Genomic DNA, 22,066 nt, shown 5'->3' with positions numbered 1-22,066 from the left:
TTTTGGCATCCCCCGATTTTGGCAACAAAATGGATCCGTTTTTGGCAACATTTTTCAATACCATTAAAATTTGTAAATTTTTGTAAATATTATCGTGTCTGTTGCTTTAGTCACTTGAATAGCATGTCAACTCCACACCGATTACATTCCAGATCTCCATTTTCGTCGATGTTTCCCCAAATCTCACCAACTACTAAGGACTCGCGTACGCGCTTATTTACTTCATAATGGTCATTGGTCATACATAGGCAACGTTTCATGAGTTCAATAATCTCCATCAGTATCTCAACTTAAGACCATACTTTTTTCATAGGCATTCATATTGAGTGACCAGCCCACTTGAGTCTGCCAGTACACAGTTCGAACGAAACGTGTAAATTTCTGAGACATATAATGCACATAATCGGAGCGTGGTATAAAATGGACATTTACATGATATGTCATGTAAACTTCAATTATATGTCATGTAATCCGGCAGGATTCTATGTGGTTCGGTGACATATAACACAAATTTACATGATTCAAGACTATTTACATGACGTCGTGTTTACTTCGCATAAATAATGTTTACATGACGTGTAATCTTCATTATTTTTAACTGTGTAGGTGATACAATGAACACTGTTCTTCAGATTTGGAACAGCTTGTTCGAACAAAGCACCAGCACCGACATAAGAGCAACGAAAAATCTATGACTCACACAGAGCAATCATAAATTTTGTCTCGCTGTCTTTATTATTATGGATTTATATACATAGCGTATGTAAAAACACACCGCAATAATAGATACAAATATGTACAGAAAAATGTCGTGTATCATAACTTTTTTAAATTTCATTAAATAACATGACAAATGCGACTACAGTCCAAACTATAATTTATTTTCAATAATACCATTGGAGCGTGCGATAAATACGACTGAGAGTGTTTTTACTTTTTGTCTGTGGTATTGGTGTGTATATTGCATCTTTCTGCGTCAACTATTTAAAGCTACGTTCTCTCTTTTCTAAAGACTCTATAAGGCGTTAGATTTGTTAAAAGACGATCTAGAATTCTGTACAAGATTGTTAATCAAGGATACGGGTCTCAACATCATCAAAATGTTCCTTACGAGCTGAGTCTATGAGTTTCCTAACTGTACCCTGGAGAATCCTTAAGGGATTCTTCATTCTTGTGGGACTTTTCAGAAATTTCAACGAATTCATGAGGATATCTGCAGATTCCAAGTGGACACTGAGAGCTTCTTGAGGGATGGTTAGAGTGTATAACTGGTTATGGAGGATTATGTCCAAAATCTGGTTATTCCTAATAAACTCTAGAGCGTCTTGTAAATTTTAAGTGGGATAATGTGAATTTCTAGTAATATTTTTTATATTTTCGGCGAAATCTTGAGGATTTTGAAAAGGTTCCCAGAGGAATTTGAGGTGTGCTAGTGGTAGCCTAATAATAATAAACTTTTAATTTTTTTCATCGGAGACTTGAGAATTTACGGCAACATCGCAGCGGAATTCCAAGATGTTAACTCATTGCAAAATCCTTAGCAAGATCCTGAGAACTCTATGCGAGATCCTACGCTTGGCCAGATGCTTCAGAGCTCAAGGGTTTTTTTTCTGCAGATTTCTTATGAGAACCTGAAGATTCCTATAAGGTTCTTGAGGTTTCATAACAGGATCCTGTAAATTTCAGTTGATTTCATAAGGCAGGTGGAAAACATATATCAAGCTGAATTAAAAATTATTTCAAGTAAAAATTAAATTCTACACAATTACAAGACATTTATGCATCTTCTCACGATTATGTTTGCCCTTTTGATACAGTCAACCATTCATTATAAAATGCTTTACTTTATCAGAAACATAAATTGAAGGAGCAATTCTAAACTTACCGAATGTTTCAGATTTTATACTAAAGTCCAAAAGTTAAACTGATTTTAAATGTTCATTTAATTAGAAAAAAAAAGGTCATGCCGTTTTGCAATACCCAGCGCTTTTGATTCGCAAATACGTCTTTAAAGGAAAACATTTTTGTTTTCGTTTTCTCTCATAGTTCAATAAAATAAAAGTCACTTATGCGATTATTGGTTTTACAAGGCCCTCTTATACAAAAATTATGCATGAAGCTTCTAAAAAATAGCTGAAGACGTTGAGGCGTTAAAAAGCGACCAGGAAATCGTTTGCCAGATTTAATATTACGGAGCTATAGATTCATAGCATAGTATAACCCTTCGGGAAAATGCTTCGAAGTGAACCTTTTCGAAGTCTCAACGCCTTACGATTCCATAAAAATGATGTATTAACATTGTAATGATGCTTTCAAAACCAATAGTTGTAAAATAAAATTTGAAATATGGGTTCCGATTTTGGCACGGTTCCGTTTTTGGCAACTGAAAATTTCAACTTTGTTGCCAAAAACGGAATCCCACTGTACTCGGCTTTTATTTGCTGAGATCCCAGGAAATTAGTTTGCCGACTACTCGGCTGTGCGGATCTCGGTTAAAATTAGCCGAGGCTCGGCATTCTAAATTAAGTGTGTAAAGAAACGCCAAAACGTATGCTTTCACTAGCACACCATTCGTTTGCCTCGCAGATGATTTGCTGTTAGTGTTCTGATCCATGATATGAGTCGATTTGATCCATGATGCGGATCCATTTTTTACTGTAGCTGCTAGGAGTAGAAGCGAACGCTTTGCTTTTTTTTTTGTTCGAAATTAAACTCGAATTTTGCGAAATTCCGTTTATTCCGTTTGTTTTCAATTTTCCGTGGAAATATTTTAACAATTTGGCGAAACGAAACGAAATAGCAAAATATAAATTTCGCCTGTGCGAGTTCCGTGGAATTCCGCGGAATTTCGTTTCGAATTGTATTTGACGGAATCATTCGGTATTTCGCATACCCTTACATAATAGTCGTTTGACATAATGGTCGTTTGGCATAATTTGAAAAAGGGAGATACTGCAGTGGTATAGTAACATGCGAGACCATAAGATGCGTCATAAAGTACCATGTTCCTTTTTTTTCAATTGGCATGAAAAAAGTTAGGCGTTTGATACATTTTTGTTAGAAATGCGCTATAATATTACGGACACAATTCTCGCTCCAGTCCACTTTTTGGATTGCATTTAGGTCCCATAACAATTGTGCAAAATTTCAGCTCGATCGGAGAAACTATATTTTAGGGCCAGCCGTTCAAAGTTTGTATGGGATTAACTATGGCAACACTTACTTTTGCAAAGAAAAATCACTAGAGGTCGTCCATATTGCTCTATAAAAATTCTGAACACATATCTCGATAGGTATTTCTACGATGAACAACATTGCCGAAGACCGCAAAGCAATCCAATGCTTGTGAAAAAAGTTTTTAAGCATAGAATATTCGGAAATATTGAACATCTTCGCTGTTATCAGTCTCGTGAGCTTCCCGGGAAAGCTGTTCTCGTCCATAATTTTCCATAGCTCTACGCGGTCTATACTATCGTATGCCGCCTTGAAAGCGATGAAAAGGTAATGCGTTGGGACCTGGTATTCACGACATTTTTGGAGGATTTGCCGTACAGTAAAGATCTGGTCCGTTGTCGATCGGCCGTCAACGAAGCCGGCTTGATAACATCCCACGAACTCGTTTACTATTGGTGACAGACGACGGAGGATGATCTGGGATAATACTTTGTAGGCCGCATTTAGAAAGGTGATCGCTCGAAAGTTCTCATAATCTAACTTGTAGCCTTGCTTGTAGATGGGGCATATTACCCCTTCCTTCCACTCCTCCGGTAGCTGTTCTGTTTCCCAGATTGTGCCCATCAGCCGGTGCAGACAAATGGCCAGCTTCTCCGGGCTCATTTTTATGAGATCAGCTCCGATACCATCCTTGCCAGCAGCATTATTGTTCTTGAGCTAGTGAATGGCATTGAACCTCCCTCAAAGTGGGGGCTTGTTGGTTTTCATCCTCCGCAGTACTGACGAAGGCGTTGTCTCGACCTTCATTGCCTGTGCTTTCAGCGCCATTCAGGTGCACGTTGAATTGCTGCTTCCACCTTTCGATCACCTCACGCTCGTCCTTCAAAACGCTCCCATCCTTATCCCTGCACATCTCGGCTCGCGGCACGAAGCCGTTGCGGGATGCGTTGAGCTTCTGATAGAACTTACGTGTTTCTTGAGAACGGCACAGTTGTTCCATCTCTTCGCACTCCGTTTCCTCCAGGCGGTGTTTTTTTTCTCTCGAAAGATATTAAAGATATTGTCTGCCGTTGCCGTTTCCATCTATAACGTTCCACGTTCTGCCGGGTGCCTTGCTGCAGCATGACCGCCCGCGCTACATTCTTCTCTTCCAGAATATGTCTACATTCCTTGTCGAACCAATCGTACAGTCGACTCCGTCCCACGTACCCGACGTTGCTCTTAGCAGCATTGTTGATGACTGCTTTCACTGTTCTCCAGCAGTCCTCAAGAAGGGCTGAAGCCCTTTTTTCAGCTCACCCTCTTCCGGTAATGCAGCCTCGAGGTGCTGCGCGTACGCAGTTGCGACATCCGGTTGCTTAAGCCGCTCTAGGTCATACCGGGGCGGCCGTCGGTACTGTACGTTGTTAACGACAGAGAGTTTTGGGCGCAGTTTAACCATCACCTGATAGTGATCAGAGTCCTGATGTCGACAATGTCGTAGAAGTGCCGTCCATCAATCAGAACGTGGTTAATTTGTGATTCTCTCTGCTGTGGTGATCTTCAGATGTATCGGTATGGAAGGCTGTGCTGTAAATAGGTGCTACGAATGGCCATATTCTTGGAGGCAGCGAAATCAATTAGTCGTAAGCCGATTCCGTTCGTCAGCTGGTGGGCGCTGAACTTTCCGATAGTCGGTCTGAACTCCGCCTCGTGGCTAACCTGATGGAAGGTCCCACTTACCCCGAATTCTCACATGCCCCAGGGTACCTTATAGCTATTTTTAGTTGTCTCTACGGGTACAGCGAGATTTATCGTTTTTCGTCTTCCAGGAAGGCAAAACACGCAAGTGAAGAATTAATGATAAGAGGACATGCATGCTGATAAAAAGTTGCAGTCGCAAAGAAGGTATGGCATTTGTCCGAATTAGTTTTCATGGTGCCTTTCTCTTGAAATCGATTCAGTTACTGTAAAACGGGGTATCTTTGATAATGCGGGTAAAGGTAAATGAAAACTAGAGTTTGTACCCTCTGAAGGATACGCGTATCTTGAACTCAACTGTAAGATCGTCTTCAGTGTCGTGTACTAGACTCGAATGGTATTGTACTAAATTCGGCTGACAGCTTGCCAGCTTAGTTTCGGTAGAACTTAAATTTAGTCTCAAATATCATAACAAAAACCTCTTTTTATTAATTGGTGCCATTTTGTTATTGAACTCAGATATTTCCATATTACTTTCCGCAATTCATTCGATTTTGTGCGAAGTATACTTATTTATATTACAAAAACGATTGTTTTGTGATGAATTATTTAAATTTTTTTTATTTATAAAATGACAGAATAATGTACTCAATAACTTTCTCTTTTGTTTTGTTTCCATCACATGAATAATCCAATTATATTCTTTTTAAAACCCCTTTTTGCAAATTATTATCATGAAGCGTTTTGAGCTGATCAACAAATAACCGTCTTAAATCAACAAGTGAATTTGGAGTAGGTGCAAGTAATAATGTAATCCTGATCAGCTATGTAATGAAATTTTGTTGCATTCTGCAGTGTTCCTGATGTAGATTCGTGCCGTTGTTTTGGTTGTTCTTTAATATTGAGTCAATCTTATCTACGGCTGATTCACAAAATTTTTAGGTGTTCAAGGTTGAAGTGTCCTATTATTAGCCATCGGATTTTGAAGGATATCAGAGACAAAACCACCGAATTATTATTTAATCGTTATCCAACCGAAATTTCTTCGAAGGACGGAGAACAAATTTCTTCCAAATCCGTTCCCGTTATCGCAACAGATAACGCACAAATTTCCTCACTACGATAACGCAAGAATGCCTTCGTATCACTTGCAAAATTTGATTGAAACCAAACCGCTTCCGATTAATAAATTTGAATCACTTCAAGCAGTAAAGTTCAAGTTCTGCTCGGGAACAGGACGCTAATTAATTAGTATAATGTTTGTCAAGTGCGCGGATTGTGATCCTGGATTGCTGTAAATGCCGACAAAGTTGAACACCTTGATTTGCATGAGGAAATTAATGAAGCTAAAATAAAAATCTACTTCGGCGACCAAATTAACCGACAGTCAAAGATACCCGAAAGCCGAAAACTGACTTCCACCATAGTGCTTTTCGGTCGAATCAGTTGGTATCCTTATCGAAGTGTTCTTTTTTGCTTGTTTAATACGCGTTGAAAGGACGGGAGTACGTGATGAATCGGGCAGACTCAGAGGAAAGTCCAAGGGAAACCAAGTCAACGACCTCCGATATAAAATCGACGTCGGATTCTCCAGTGAGTCAACCGGAGAAAAAGAAAAAGAAGCATATAAAAAAGTTCAGAAAATTTGTTAAAAAATTGATTAAGGAAAAGAAAAAGGACAGAAACTCAGAGGAGGCTGAACATGAGTCAGAGGGAGGTCCATCAACGTCTTCGCCGGTGTTGAAAAATTTGAAGTTGACAAAAAGTCTGACGTCAATCGAGGAAGAGCCTTCGGTGCTTCCAACGACCAAGTCCATCGATGAAATCACCGGAGATAAGAAAAGCAAAAGAGTGAACGCTATTGCTGCAAGTTTCGTGAAGAAAGTCACTAGCCGTAAAAGCAAAGTGACTCTTAACCCAACAAATGCCATTGTACTTGATGATGAAAACTCCGCTTCTACCTCAGAGACTCCGCCGAGTATCGAGGCGCGAACGCCAGATGAAGCCAGTCTAAGTGTGCCCGAGATAAGTTCATCCGCTGAATCCATCATTCTGTCATCGGGAGTTCCCGTCATTGACAGCGAAATTCTGTCCGACAACTCCGATCAGTCGAAATCATTTGAAGAGTATGGTTCACGCGAGGCACCGGAATCAACGTCGTACGACGAGAGCTCATTGAACGAGTACTTATGCCGGAGAGCTTCTAACGTAGAGCAACCAATGCTGTTCACACCGGAAGAGGCGGAAATGGTCAGCGGAAGGCCATCGCTGTTGTTTAGTATCGCAGGAAAAAGCCCGTTAGTTTCGGAAGAATTTCTCGAGAGCAATGTCTCCCGAAGAGTTAAGTGGTTTCCAACAAACGTTTGAGTGAAAAAAACAATGATTACGTTTAATTTCTTTGAATAATCAAGTAACCAGTGGTTGACTTATTGATTATCAAAAAAACAATTATTTGAAAGCTTTATGAAAAGAAATGCAAAATCACGTCTTGAACAATAATCATGTAGTCTTCTTGTAATTATAAGTAATTAGAATAATCAAAATACTTAAAATAGTATTCATATATAATCAATACTGATCCATAGACAAACATAGATTATCAGTAATCAAAACTCAATGAATAAAAATCAATAGTATTTATTCAAAATTTTAAGTAACCAACAGTAATTAGTAATATTCGACAAGCATTGCTTATCGAGCAAGCAATCAAATGATTTGAAGTATTCAAGTAATCACTAGTAATCTTGGTAATCATTGAGCGATCAACTCAGTTGGAAACTCCATGCCACGGATATTTACTGCTGGAGAAAAGTGATAATTTGGTAAGTTTCTTTAGTGATGATGTGTGGTGGACAATTCGGAGAGATGGAGATGGATGTGTTTACTGAATGATGATTTGTGTGATGACGGTAGACAGTTCAGTGAATAATAATTGGTTAACTGAATCCCAAGAAAGTATTATGAGAAGCTGAACTTGAGAAAATTTCCTTTTTATTTTATTTAGAGATGGAATTTTAATGTTTGAATGAAACTGTTCATTTGAGCAGAATTTAGGGTGACCATGAATTGTCAACGATAGTTGCTTTTGAATTATTTGTGTTAAATGGGATACGTTCAACTTAGATTCAGTTTTGATTTTATTTTCAGAATTTTTATTTCTCAATTCAGAAACAGGTTTTTCAAATATTTTTATATGACATCTTTGAGCTGTTGAGTGGAATACCTGTAAATAATTCCATCAAAAATTCAAATTCAAAAACATCCAAATTTTCAAATACTTTGTTGCAAAAGATGAAAAAATATCAATTTTTGTGATAATAAAATTGAGTATAAATGTAGTTCTCTGTCAAAATTTCATGCTGATTGCTTATAGGGAAACAAAGTAACAGCATGCCAAAATTGAGCATTTTGTATGAAAATCGGTTTTCACAACTATTATTCCGAACACAACTGTAGTTTTATTTGTGACTGATCTATTTTTAGTTTGCCTATTTTGGGCCTTGCCAACAGAATCATTGCTTACTAAGAATAAAATAATCTATCGTGCCTACTTCGTACGGCGCAAGCCAAGTTGGACGTCGGCTATGTCTAAATTTCTCGTTCAGCTGTTGTTCTGGAGAATTTTCAACACTGGGCACATCCGAGTCGTCGTTCGTCATTTCATCTTTGTGTCCGCAATCTGGAATAGCAGGGCTCCGCTCGAAGTCTGCAATCAACAAGGCTATCGGAAACGATTCATGTGCTTCTTCTGGTTAATCAACCTAGAATCAAGCTAGAATTCATCGACCAGGAAGGACAATTATCGGTTGAGTCGCGGTTGTGGACCTTAGAGTAGATCAGGTCTTCGGGATCGAAGTTTTTCTCCACTGCACCGTATCGTCTGTTGAACTGCCCAAGTAACCAATAAGCATTTGAATAAGCAGCCCAGTAGACTGCTTACAGCTTTTGAGCTGCTTTCTGTCCTATCAAAGCAGTTTGATTGCTTAGCCGTCTCAAATCAGCAGAAGCACTGCTATTTAAAAGCACTCTGTTCTTTAAAAGCATTTTCACTGCAAGCGCTGGTTTATTTCCTGAGCAACCAAGATGCCTGTTTGTAGCTATACAACTGCCAAAAAGAAAGAGTAAATGATATCCCGACCAGAAGGAAGAAACAAGATTATAACAGAATGTGTTCCCATGATATGATTTTTTTATATCACCAGTTGTTATAAAACATGTACCGTTAGTAGTTAAAATAACAAAAATTCTAACAAAATTTGCACCATACTAAACTAAAATATAACTAACCCTGTAATAATAACAAAATTATTACAGAATGTGTTGCAAGGATGTTACAAAATAACAAAATTATTGCAAAGTACGTTACTGTTTATGACATCGGATGTTATTTGCAACAAACTTATAAATGCGATGTCAAAAATATAATAAATGTTGCTATAAATGTGTTACAAAAAATGTAACAAGATGAGAACAAAGCCATCTCGATAACAAAATCATATCAATTTCTGTTATTTTTAACTGCTGCTGATAGGAATGTGTTATAATCTTGTTACGTGGTTCTGGTCGGGATACGTTATGATTTGACAGAGCGTTTCCTCTCTCTCATACCAATCACTCGTTTGTGTATGCTGTTTCGGTCATCTGACGCCATTATTTGTGACTACGAAGTAATAAAAGATTTCAATTATGGAAAACCTCACAGAAAACCGAAAGAACATCGACAGCGTCAAAGTCGCGAATAGTTCTCGAGATTTTGTAGAGTTCTGCTCATGTATGGCATACTTTCCAGACTCCTATTTTGCCAGAAGCTGGGAACAAATATGGATAAATACAAAGTCCATTCTCTTTCCTCTATCAAATTAAATTTGCTTAACCAATACTGGATCATGTGCTGGTTTATTTGGCACTGGTCATGCAGGCGTATTTTTTACGAACCTGAATAGTCTAGCTTAACTAGGGCACAATTTCATTGCTCGACATCCAACCTTCTGTGGCATATTCTGCTGTGTGGAGCATCAAATGTCTTCCAATCGTCAGGCCTTCGTTTCGAATCGGTCCCCGGGATATACACTGAGCTGAATCTCCCACTAGATTATATGTGCAGCGCACATATATTTTTGCAATCAAGCTTCGCATTTGGACTGTATTAATTCTGCACATAAAATTAAATGCTCCGTAACCCTTAGATTTTAAATGGAGCGCCTTTATAAATTATATGCACTTGCATGTAATTTCTATAAATCTCGCCAATATATTTAATTTGCAATCAAATGTTTATTTCCCTCTCTTATTTTTTCAAATAAAACAATAATTTAAAAGCTAATAAAACACTTCATACGGTTAACGGAACTCAATCTCATGTTTATTTGCACTTCAATGAAATCATTTTGGTGGACTTAGTGGATTTTCGGCAGCCTTGGTTATGGTGAAGTGAGCAGCGGTAGGGTTGAAGAGAATATCTTCATTTATGCCGCAGTACGGGTAGAGCTAGATCATGTGGGAGTTTGTGCTGGTATCTGGTCGGAATAGGCAAATCCTTGAACGTAGGAACCTAGGAGCGTAGCACTGTTTTTACTGCAGTCTATGTCGTCCACCGTCACAGAATTTGAATCCGGTACAGTCAGATTCTCGGTCAGATTCAGAATCTCTGGAAAGAAATTAATGTCTGATTCGTCAATATATTGTTTTCAAACATTTTCACTTTAAGGAACATACCTTCTTCTAGTCAAACAAAACTCCATAACCCGTCGAGTCAGTCGTTGCAATAGAACTTGAAATCATATTTTTAAACAAAAGAGCAATTAATTTCAAAAACACAAATCGTGCTAGCAGGATGATGCAAAAGGTGACATCTTTACTTCCCGTTACTCTACGAGTGTTCTAGAATTTAATAAGAAACATAAACAACAACCTGGCATTTATAATACATTAGAACGCAAGTAAAGATTATGTGCATTGACATTGTAATTTATTGTTATCAACTAGAATTTACATGCGGGCACATAAAATCAAATTTGAGGCAAAAATCAACATCTATCTGTTTTCTGCACATAAAATATAATGGAGATTTGATTTCAGTGTAAGCAAAAAACTTCACAACAAGAACAAAAAGCTCCAATGACAGAGACGACGACAAGAGAGAAAGAGAACAGAACAGAACAACAGGTCAACTTTTTGTTTTTACTTTGCTCTCCACCAAGGCGTTACACTTTTTGACAGTTAAATACAACGTTTCTGAAGGTGTAGCATTGAAGCAGCCCGTTATTTCGCCAAAACCTGCCTTGGAAAAGCACTAATGGCAGCTATACGCTCGATAAGCATTTAAAGCGTTGCTGTACCAACGCATATAATGCTGGATGTATGCTATTTTAAGTGCTTAATGGTTACTTGGGTGATCATTCTGCTTCTCGTTAACCAGGGTTAGGCTTGGAGAGCACAGCTTCAACAGATCCTATGTTGTTCGCATCGGTCGGCCTAGAATAGATGTGCAGGTGTCTTACCATCAAGAGCGGTTCTATTTGGTGTTGATCGATAAACGGAGAGGAATGTCTGGAGGTGCTGGAACTTCACCGTCTTTTCCCCTTCGACGAGTTTCCTGAGTGCAGCGTACGAGTAAAAATCGTCGGTGTCGTTTTTGACATATTGAAGACACTAGTAGCGAGCGTTGAAGAGGGACTTTTACGTTCGATCAGCTCTTTCAGCTTCTTGACGGTGTATACGAAGTCAAAACCACGTAGGTGATTCGGCAGAAAAATGTTCACGTAGCATTCGTTGAATTGCGTTCTGATTTTCTGCAGAAGCAACCTGACTTTCGCTTTGTCGTCTAGCTGCCTAGGGTAAATTGGTATAATGCGCCTCAACCGGGCAATACACTGAAAACATCTCTTCGTATTTTATCCAAAACCCATTTCGTAAATCAAGATTTCGTACATATAACGCTATTTTCATTCATTGTACGAATTATTTGTACTTGACAGAATTTCCCGATTCAGTGACGAAATAATCGTTAGATGTACGATATACAATTCGTAAATGTGCGTTTTCGTGTTGTTCGTATTACGAATTGTTTAGTATTACGAAACTGATCGTTTAATCTACGAAATCATTCGTTGTTTTCTGCAACGAAAGGTTTCGTAGACACATTTCGTAAAATACAACATGACACGACCGCAGCCGAGGGAGGTAAGAAGAAGCGCGTATAAATGTTTGTTCTGAATACGAAACAAACGAATTCCGATTACGAAATGTTTAGTACATTATAACAATCAAGGTTTGTTTTGATTTCGAGCTTGAACCATATTACGAAGCTGGTTGCATACATTTTACGAAACTGTTTCGTTGCAGAAAACAACGAATAATTTCGTAGTTCAAACGAACGATTTCGTAATATAAAATAATATATATTTTCAGTGTACGCCCCTTATCATTTTCAAGGGATTGAGACTTCTTTAACACGTTAATATGATTACATATCTTAAATATCCGCGAAAAATGATGTTGCGCATATAAGATCGTTGGGAAGTATAAACAACCAATAGGCTGTCTTGGTAGTGTCATTCTCAAAACACACCCAAGCCGTTCCCATAGGGGACGTTAGCCACAAGGAAGTGACGTTTCAAGTAATACTGTTTCATATGGTATGCCCTCTTCAACATCTTATCCAATTTCTCTCGCCGTTCCCTTACGGTACCTATCCATCTAGTATTCATTGCTTTCTTCTCCATGCTCCCTCTTACTTCGAGCAATATAGACCGATATGCCGATAAACAATTTCAAAAAAAAAAAAAAAAAAAAAATACAACCAATAGAAAAACCAAAAATATTAAAAATCAGCTTTTTGGCGTGAAATGTTGGGTCCGATTGGCAAGCCTCGTTGTAAATGAAGCCCATCCTTTACTATTGTACTTAGAGATGGGCAAATCGACTCATTTCAGTAAACGGATCCGATTCGAATCACTCCCCAAGTAATCACGAAGATGTATATGAATACTTTATGTTTTATGTTTGCTCTATAGTGTGCTATCACGGCATAAAAAAATAACAAGGCAGGCTCTTCACTGATGTAAACATCAAGTTTGGTTGAAAACATGTGACGTCACTCCTATCGTACCATATACCATCCGGACCACTAGATCAATTTTTTTGAAAATTTGTTCGAGGTGGATAGAAATGACGTCGTCAAGTAGCTGTCAGTTTTCGGAATATATCACCTTCTTGAATATAGTACACCGTGGTGTGCTATCATATTTTGTTTTTAAGTAAGAGATCGTAGTAAGCTCTGCTTGCGACAAGTCGATTTTTTTTCCTGTCACGGATTTTCTCACTAGCATAAATTCAATAGTTTGATGTTTCGGCTGATCAATTTTCATATTAGGTTTTATGAAAGCAACTTAGTTGAAGTGATCAAATGTGGATAGTGTTCAAAATGAATGAAAAATGTGTACAACAGTCAAGACCGAAGCTGAAGGGTTAACAGTGTGTTGGAAGTATCAAGCTTGGTGACTTAAAGCAGTAGGACAGCTACTAAGGTCTCGATGAATGGAGCAGTGTACCCCTAGCGGACATTCAATTCCTGTTCAGACACTTCAAAGTGTTCGGTGAGAGCTTTCCATTTACCATCCTTCAATTTAGTAGAAGACTAGTGATAATGGTTTTAAGTTGATGATCGATGGTCTTGGCTTACTAATGTAAATTTCTATATAATGGGAGAGAACAATTTGTTTTTTTCGTTTCAGAGAGCGAGTAACGGCGCTTTAGCCGAGGCTATAATGCCAGGACATAAGAAAGAAATATCTTTGTTCCTTCCCAGGAAACCGATCTCAACAATGGAGTGTGCATTAACTTTCTTAGCAACGCCACTTCCAACGATTCGATCTATCTCTCCCTGAATGAAACGGTTGGTACGGTTGTCCCCGTTTCTTCTTTCCCTTAATTGAAAAAATTTCGTCTATCACGTTATTCATTCGTGGATAATTTGATCGCCGTGAATTTCGCAATTACCTTCAAACCCTAGTCTGCACAGTGGGCCTGGCCATTTTAATACTTGTATCATATTTTCGATATGCTGCAAATATAAATGCTGACAAGAAAACACTAGAAGAAATTATGGTTTTTCCAGGATGCTTTTCATTATTGGCTGTGCAAGCACTTAGATTAGATTAGATTAGATTAGATTAGATTAAGTAACATAATCTTTAAGAGCTTCATAAAGCATAATTAAAGTGGGAAAGGGCCCCACAACAACCAAATTAATGCAATACTTGGTAAAGCAGTTTAAATGCACAAGCTCTACTAAAGCATTTATGGTTGTATTTTTAGGGTTTATGATGTATATTAGCTTAAAATAATGTATATTTAGGGCATGCGTTAAAAGTAAACAAAATAATGAGTCCATTGGCTACCTCTCAATGGTTCTCTTTACCATCTCAATGTTTTTTTTTATTGGAATCAGGATTCGAACCCACAACTAGGGATGATGGTGTGCTGGATGCCTGGCGCGTTGGTGTCCTATGCTAAAGCTGCTGATGTGACAGGTCCCAGACAACCACAAGTCGCATGAAAATTCACGTAATGACTCGTTAATTCATACAAATTGCATCAAATCCGCAAAACCCGATGAATAAAATCGTGAGATGGACGAGTTTCCTCGCATAAAACTCTTTTTTCTGAGTTCATTTGTACATTTTGTTTCGTCCCGTACACTCGTACAAAGTAAGTCGGACCAATCCGTAGCAGCTGTCAAATCAACATTTGTTATCATTAGTGAAGTCGCATAAGATCGCAGGTTAATTCGGTAGAAAATTTATACAATCGCATTGTATGCCATTTTCCATCACATAATATATGCACGTACAGTTACCCCACGCAGTTGAATCACCCACAATTTATGAATCAGCTGATTTCAAAAGACAAAATTATCATCAAACTTATCACAAAATCATTTTTACTGACAAGCAACACATAGTGTTCAGCTATTTCAAGGCTTTTTATCTCAGTAAAATAGTTCTCGATCGCGGTATGAACCAAAAAAATAACTAAATTCATTTTGTAGCTATTTGGGCTGTATTTTTGGCCATCTTTGTAAGCCGTGTGCCTATTGACGCCTAGCTAAAAACGACGTTTTAAATTTGTTTCATAGATTTTTTATGAAATATTGAGCGTCAGACAACATTTACAGGTTCGATAAACATAACTATGAGAGATAAATGTGTATTTATAAGGATTTGGATAAGATTTTTGAGTAAAATACTTGATCAATAAATTGTGGGATATATACACACCAGTCACATTTTATGAATCAGCGTTCAAATTACTAGTACTTTGTATTTTTAAAAATGATTCTAAGTTTCAAATAATTGTCAATGTAAAATTTTGTTACGGGAGAGCAAAAGTGCAAAGGGACCGATCATAAACTACGAACATTTATTTTTTTTTTTTGAAAGAAAAGAACTGGTTTGCATTCCCAGGCTAAACTGTTGGCCCTTCTATCAGACGCATGGATAAGTAAAAGGTATTCACACTTTTGAAAAATCCAAAAAGCAGAGGTCATTGAGTATCGTTTATATTCCGATTCGTCCGATCGTCATATAATATTGGAATCCTCACACTGAGAAAAATCTACCCGTCAAAGTCATGTGTTTTACTTATAGATTTGCGCAATGAGGAGACCACATGACTTGAGTGGGGTAGCCATATGGATTTTGTCATTGACTTCACATGTGTATTAAAATTAAGTTGTCATGTGAAGCAAACATGAATGTCCAAATATTAAATCATGAAAACCGACTGATTTGCTTATTGAATTCGAAATGTAGTGACTTTAGTTAGCCATGTGTGACAGGATATGAAGGTCATAAGAATGAAAGAAGAAATTTGGTAGAAGAACTCTTACTCCCCTAAATATGGATTCAAGGCTCCTCTGCTTGTGGCAAGCTCACTTGAATGCGAAAGGTAGAATCCTCTTATATCGGATGGTCGGATGGTTGATCACAAACAATTTAGCAATTTTGAACATGGTAATCGATAGCAATGCTCATCGATTTCATTATAACAAACTCATTGCGCAAATCTATGAATTGACCAACTTGAACATGATGATCATGACACAAGCTAACCATAAGCAAAACACACTGAATCCGTGTTGGGTGATGATCTATGCGTCCATAGGTTAACGCATACGAATCTTTTCCTTCAGATCCTTCGGGAACTTATGTGGAAAATTTATGAAATCCCTGTTATCGGTTGACGAATCAATCCATGAAGCAAAACAAAGGAATTTAATGTGTAACACACACGAAGTTTGCAAGAAAATTACAGTAAATCGATATGCACGTTCATGAATCGATCCACAATTTTAAACACATAGATCGAACGTGTGGATTTTTACCAGTGCAGTAAAGGCAGTCGAAGAGTCAAGCATTTACGAGTTCTGCCATCTACATTTAATGATTGTCTAATTACACTACCTGCCATCATCCTCCAAATAAACATGCTCCAGAAGCATACAAATCCACAAATTCAATGGTCACTAGGCCCGCTCAGTAGCAAAATTAAAAGTCAAGCAATTTCATGCAGATTCTTGAAATTCTTGGTTCAGGTTCACCCCCGGATATAATTAACGTAGTCTGAGGCAGTGTTTTAATAAATATAAGAACTATATAGCATTTAATTGCAAAATAATTGAAAGTAAACAACTGATTCATAAATCGTGTTCACACTGATTCATATTTGTGGACAACTTTTTCGCCGATTCATAAATTGTGGTTTTAGACAATGTTTAAATAAGTGAAAATTTCAAATGTTTTCAAAAATTTTAATGACAACATTGTGCATGAACTGTAGGTATATACCCCACTTTACCATTCGGCATCGATTTCATCAAAAAATATTGTTTATTTTGCTACCTATAATTTAAATTTCAGCTGAGCCTTAAATGATTCATAACTGTGGGACCAGTGTATATCGCCTCCACTTAGAAAGCCTATTCGCGATATCTTACAAGTGAAGTGTTGCACACGTACAAAGCCTCCAGGTGATTTTGTTATACGTTCATTTTGGTTGTCTGGGGTAGGATAAAAGTTCCTTATAAACGAAGCTACTGAGTGTTTTAACCATTACTATTCGCCCAGTCATTTACGAATAGAAAGAATTCTCTTTGGCGATTGAACAACATTGATTTCTTTTCCTCACCAAATGAAACATCAATAGAAAGAATTTGATCACCATTCTTTCTTGTAGAGGAAATAACAGGACTCAACTCACAAAACAAAACCCTAGTGCATTGAAAAGATTTCAGGTGAGAGAAATTGATCGACATTTCTTCTCGTTCCATATGAATAAAATAGTCTAATAGATGAAATACAACATAATTCTTAATGAATAGATATATATTTAGACCATGAAATGGGAGTTCGAGATGGAAACATTTTTTGCTTTAATAATGTTATCATGCATTTATTCAATAACTGTCAAGCAATTTAATTATGCTTTATAAAGCTCTTAAAGATTATGTTACTTTAAAACAAAATCTGATAGCACACTATAGAGCAAACATAAAGTATTCATATACAGCTTCGTGGTTACTTGGGACAGGCCTCTCCGCCAAAGGACGAAGCCTGTTTGTCATCTATAATAGATTACAAAAAAGTTAAGATATTTTTTCTTAATACTTGCAAAAATGGAAGGTTATCCCTGATTAAGGATGGAAAAAAATCGCCACTAGCGACTAACAACATAGTATTTTAATGGTCTAAGAGGGCCGACGCTCTTTCAGAAACATGATTTGAAGAGCTCATCACGCGTGCATAGTCCCTTATTTTCTAAAATCCGAAATGTTATAAGTTCGTTTTTGTAAAGTGCTCGTTTTGGTAAGAAAAAAAAATCAGGTAAAATTTTGAAGTCCTTACGTGGCCGCTAAGTGATCTCCCAACGACCCTAAAGGTATTAGGTGTAGATGACCCCCGTGCGCCAAATCGAGCTCGCTGCTCTAGTGTATGCAAAATGAGTACAAAAAGCCACTGGTAACAAATTGATAATCAGCATACAATTTTAATTAAAATAATATTTTATACTGTGGCAGAGGCGTCGCGTGGTCTTATTATCAGCCTGTGCACTTCTAATTTAGTGTCATTTTATTTTTGTCATTATTTGGTACCTTGAGTTCAAACTATTTAAGTTAATATTACGGTTCTTTCGAAAATTTTCCGTTCTGCGGTAGCCGCCAAGTTCTACCGCAGCTGTCAAAGTTCTACCGCAGGCTTGAAAATCATTGTATCATTCAACGGAACCATCTAATCGAAGTGTGCTAGTAGAGTGCAAAGCTTTGAAAAAACAGCAGAAAACAACAGTCATTAGCGTGGTTTCCAAGGTATCATCGCAGCCGATCGATGATGCTTTGTGCAAATCAGTAATATGACTGCTGCGGTAACTTTCTGTTCAACCGTAGAACGGAAAAATATCCCTAAAATTGCAATAAACCAATAGTTACTAACCGCCGTTTTCAAATATAGTTTTCTTCTGATCTTTCAATTGATTCAAAATATTTAAGATTTCATAGTTGTTCAGTTTGATTTATGAATTCAACCAGCAATTTTTCAATTTTAACGATTAGTGATCATTATGGGAAAATTGAATATGAAAATAATTCTAATAATTCTAAACGATTTATAATGAACTGGATTCTAGCAAATATTGCTGTAATCATAGTTAACATATCTTAACATAGAATTAAAAGATCGGTAGCATCGTGTACTGAGTGCACGCATCATGAAACATGCTCGCATTTAAAACACACCACAAGCGTCAAGATACTGGCTATGACGGAGGGTACGACCGCTCTTGAGTTAATTTTCAGGTTGTCATATGATTGACCATCGCAAGCACCACCGCGCTAATACTGTATGTAAAAAGCGAGGTTTTTACCAGTAGTGTACAGAAAACAGCAACGCGTGTACTAAGTGCCAAGCTTGACAAATTTTTCTACCGTCAGCCGCCTGAAAAATCGGAAAAATCGCACCTGACCGACCTTCATACCCCAAGCGCCAGGGTAAAAAAAGAGCAAGCGAAATCTCTCCCGTAGATTGATTTCTCTCTTATCTCTCTCATCCGCACGCTCCCACTGATCGAATTGCTTGATGTAGCAAGACTGTGCACCGGCCAGAGTTGACGCTTTGGCTACTTACACACTCGCATTTGCAGTTCAATATACTTTCTACCTCATAGACAGAACTGCGTGTACGATACAAAACAGCACGTTTCCCGATGAGAGTGCACGCGTTGGTTTGCATCGTCACATCAGAGAAGTGTATAAGCGCGAAGAAAAAAATAGGTCTCATATCGTTTTTTGGTTGATTTGCATAGCAAAAATTTAACAACAGATATTTTGCTAGATGAAAATTCCGTTGCAAGCTATCAATGATAGAGATATTTGAAATAGGATAAATTTAATTTTATTAAGAAAATTATCGAATTCAGTAATCGAATGTATTGTACATATTGACTAGGATGTGCAGTGCACATGTTGCACATGTGGACGCGACGCCTCTGTACTGTGGATATCTTCATAACACTGCACGCTGATATAAAATTCAGAACTTCAAAAAGATCGTTCAAATATTACGTAACGCAACCGGGGGATAGAGGTGGTCTTCCGTAGTGTTACACTTCATACAAAAATTTTAAATTTTTAATACAGAATAATAGATAATAGAATAATAATAGAAGTTGTTACGTGGGGGAGGGAGGGGGTCTTAAATTGGCAAACTTTGCATTACATAATATTTGAATCATCCCAAAGAAAACGCGCGCAGGACGATTTGTTACTGGTGGCTTTTCGTAATCATACTGCGTGCACTAGAGCAGCGAGATCGATTTCGCGTACGGGATCATCTATGCCTAATACCTTCAGGGCCATTGGGGAACCATTTAGCGTCCACGAGCGGAAATCAAATTTTTACCTGTTTGTTTTTCTTACCAAAACGAGCACTTTACAATGACGAACTTATAACATTTCGAATTTTCGAGAAATAAGGGACGGCCTAGTATACATGTTATTACGATGAGATGGGTTCCAATGAATTGGTCTGAAAATCTTAAGTATCTTAGGCTCATGCTACGTACAAGTTCAACTATCAAAATCACATTAACTGCAATGCCTAATGTCTGTGTCTACTTATGAACTAAAAGTCGATACTTTGTGTTAAGCTAAAAGCTAGTGATCTAGAATAAATGTCGTATGCTGTACCAATATGTATTAGCTGTTGTAGTACCAGGAAGAAAGCTCTGTTCTTCAAATTATACTATTAAAAATTCACAGAACCTGCTTGACAATATAATATCAATCATTTTATATTTCGATCTTTTTATATAATCGTTTTTATTATGTAATATTCTATTATCTCATTTTCTTGAATCAAATTTATTCCTAACTTTCCTTTACTATTCTGATATATCTTCCAGTCAAACATGTCCACGGCACCAACGGAAAAACGTGAGCACCTGTACAAAATTCTGGTGATTGGCGAGCTGGGCACAGGCAAAACGTCCTTCATCAAGCGGTACGTTCACCAGTTTTTCAGCCAAAACTATCGAGCCACCATCGGGGTGGATTTTGCCCTCAAAGTTCTTAACTGGGACCAGAACACAATCATCCGGTTGCAGCTATGGGACATTGCCGGTAGGTAATCTGATTATCTCCTTTAACAGAAAAATCTCTAATTGATCGATCGATTTCCAATTTGGCAGGTCAGGAACGGTTCGGAAACATGACCCGCGTCTACTACAAGGAAGCCGTCGGTGCGTTTATCGTATTTGACGTGACGCGGAACGCCACCTTCGAAGCGGTCATCAAATGGAAGCAGGATCTCGACTCGAAAGTGCAACTACCGAATGGAAAGCCCATTCCGTGTATATTGTTGGCGAATAAGGTGAGTCTTTATTGGAAAGTACAAAAAGTAGAGTTCTAGACAAACATACGGAATACTGACCCAATACTTATCGATCACACTATGAACGATTATTTCAAATTCCCTTAGTAACAGGCGGCGTGCATCGTTTTCCTTCGCATTTAACATTTCACGCTAGCGCTATCTGTAGGTCTGTTTGCTCATTATCGTATTTCGTATAACAAGGCTGATGATAGTGTGAAGTGGGCGATGTAAATCAATGAAATTTATTCCAAATTTTACTTTTGTTTGTCTGTGGTCTAAGGATTTTTATGACATTCCTTCAAATTTCAGAGCGACCAACCGAAGCAAGGTATTGTCACGACACCGGCCAAGTTGGATGAATATGTGAAAGAGCACGGTTTTGCCGGATGGTTCGAAACTTCCGCCAAGGAGAATGTGAACATTGAAGAAGCTGCCAAATCTTTAGTCAATAAGGTATTAAACTTGATTTTGAACCTACCGAAATTCCATGTTATGACCATTTTCCCCGAAAAATTTCAGATCCTGATGAATGACAAGCAGACGAACGCGGGTGAAATAGTGGACTCGGACCGGTTTGCTCTGGCAGGCGGGAGCAAGGATTCACATCAGAAGAAAAACTGTGCCTGCTGACCGTATGCCGCCCCCATATGTCTCAGTGTCTTCTTTACTCGATTTTATGTTTTTTTTTATGTTATGGATTATTTTATGCGTCTAATATATACAACAAACCAGTACAGAAGGCAGAAGTGGCCCGCAAATGCAAATGATCCAGCCAAATATTAAAGAAAAGCGATTACAAATGCTAAGCTGATAAATGTCCAGTGGAAACAACTATACCAAATATAACTAGCGCGCACCTTCCAAATCACAAACGAAGGTGAAGGTCGAAATCGATGTATTCTAAATGTCCGGAACGTTGATACAAATTGAGTCCCCATTTACTGGAACCGTCTCGAGCCGTAGCTTTATACATTTGAAATATTGTTAATATAAGCAAAAGAAATGCCTGCTGAATAAAAGTAACAACCTGTTGGATATATTATACATTGCATGGCCGTTTGTGTTTTACTGGGTCAAATTTAATTGAATCGTACAGTTCAAAAGTTTGAAATCAGATCGTTTTCTTGGGAGAATCAAGTATCATACACAGGCTTTGCAGAATTCGCTCTCATTTGAGTATGAAGCACGATCAAAGCAAGCAAAGAAAAACATCCCATCTGTTGCGGTCCACGATCGTCATTGTATCGCAAGGTGTAACAAGACTGATAAATGGAAGCAGCGAGCGA

The 22,066-nt window shown here is 37.9% G+C and overlaps 1 protein-coding gene across 5 annotated transcripts in view; it reads left to right on the top strand.

Annotated features, from left to right (window-relative positions):
* LOC5568482 (ras-related protein Rab-32) overlaps nt 1–21,824 on the top strand; it is a 68,401-nt gene extending 46,577 nt beyond the window's left edge. For 4 of the 5 annotated variants that reach the window (XM_021840287.1, XM_021840286.1, XM_001652267.2 and 1 more), the window contains exons 2-5: nt 20,311–20,527; nt 20,596–20,777; nt 21,090–21,233; nt 21,300–21,824. In XM_021840287.1, the coding sequence (XP_021695979.1) occupies nt 20,317–20,527; nt 20,596–20,777; nt 21,090–21,233; nt 21,300–21,410 (648 nt within the window). In that variant the 5' untranslated portion in view covers nt 20,311–20,316 and the 3' untranslated portion in view covers nt 21,411–21,824. Of the gene's footprint in view, nt 1–7,527; nt 7,677–20,310; nt 20,528–20,595; nt 20,778–21,089; nt 21,234–21,299 lie in introns of those variants that run through there. The other variant, XM_021840288.1, reaches the window with a different exon arrangement.
* Nucleotides 21,825–22,066: the final 242 nt, after the last annotated feature.

Source organism: Aedes aegypti, chromosome 2, assembly GCF_002204515.2.
Source record: "Aedes aegypti strain LVP_AGWG chromosome 2, AaegL5.0 Primary Assembly, whole genome shotgun sequence".
Taxonomy (NCBI): domain Eukaryota; kingdom Metazoa; phylum Arthropoda; class Insecta; order Diptera; family Culicidae; genus Aedes; species Aedes aegypti.
Note: the sequence above shows the minus strand (reverse complement) of the source record. Positions and strands in the feature narration are given on the sequence as shown.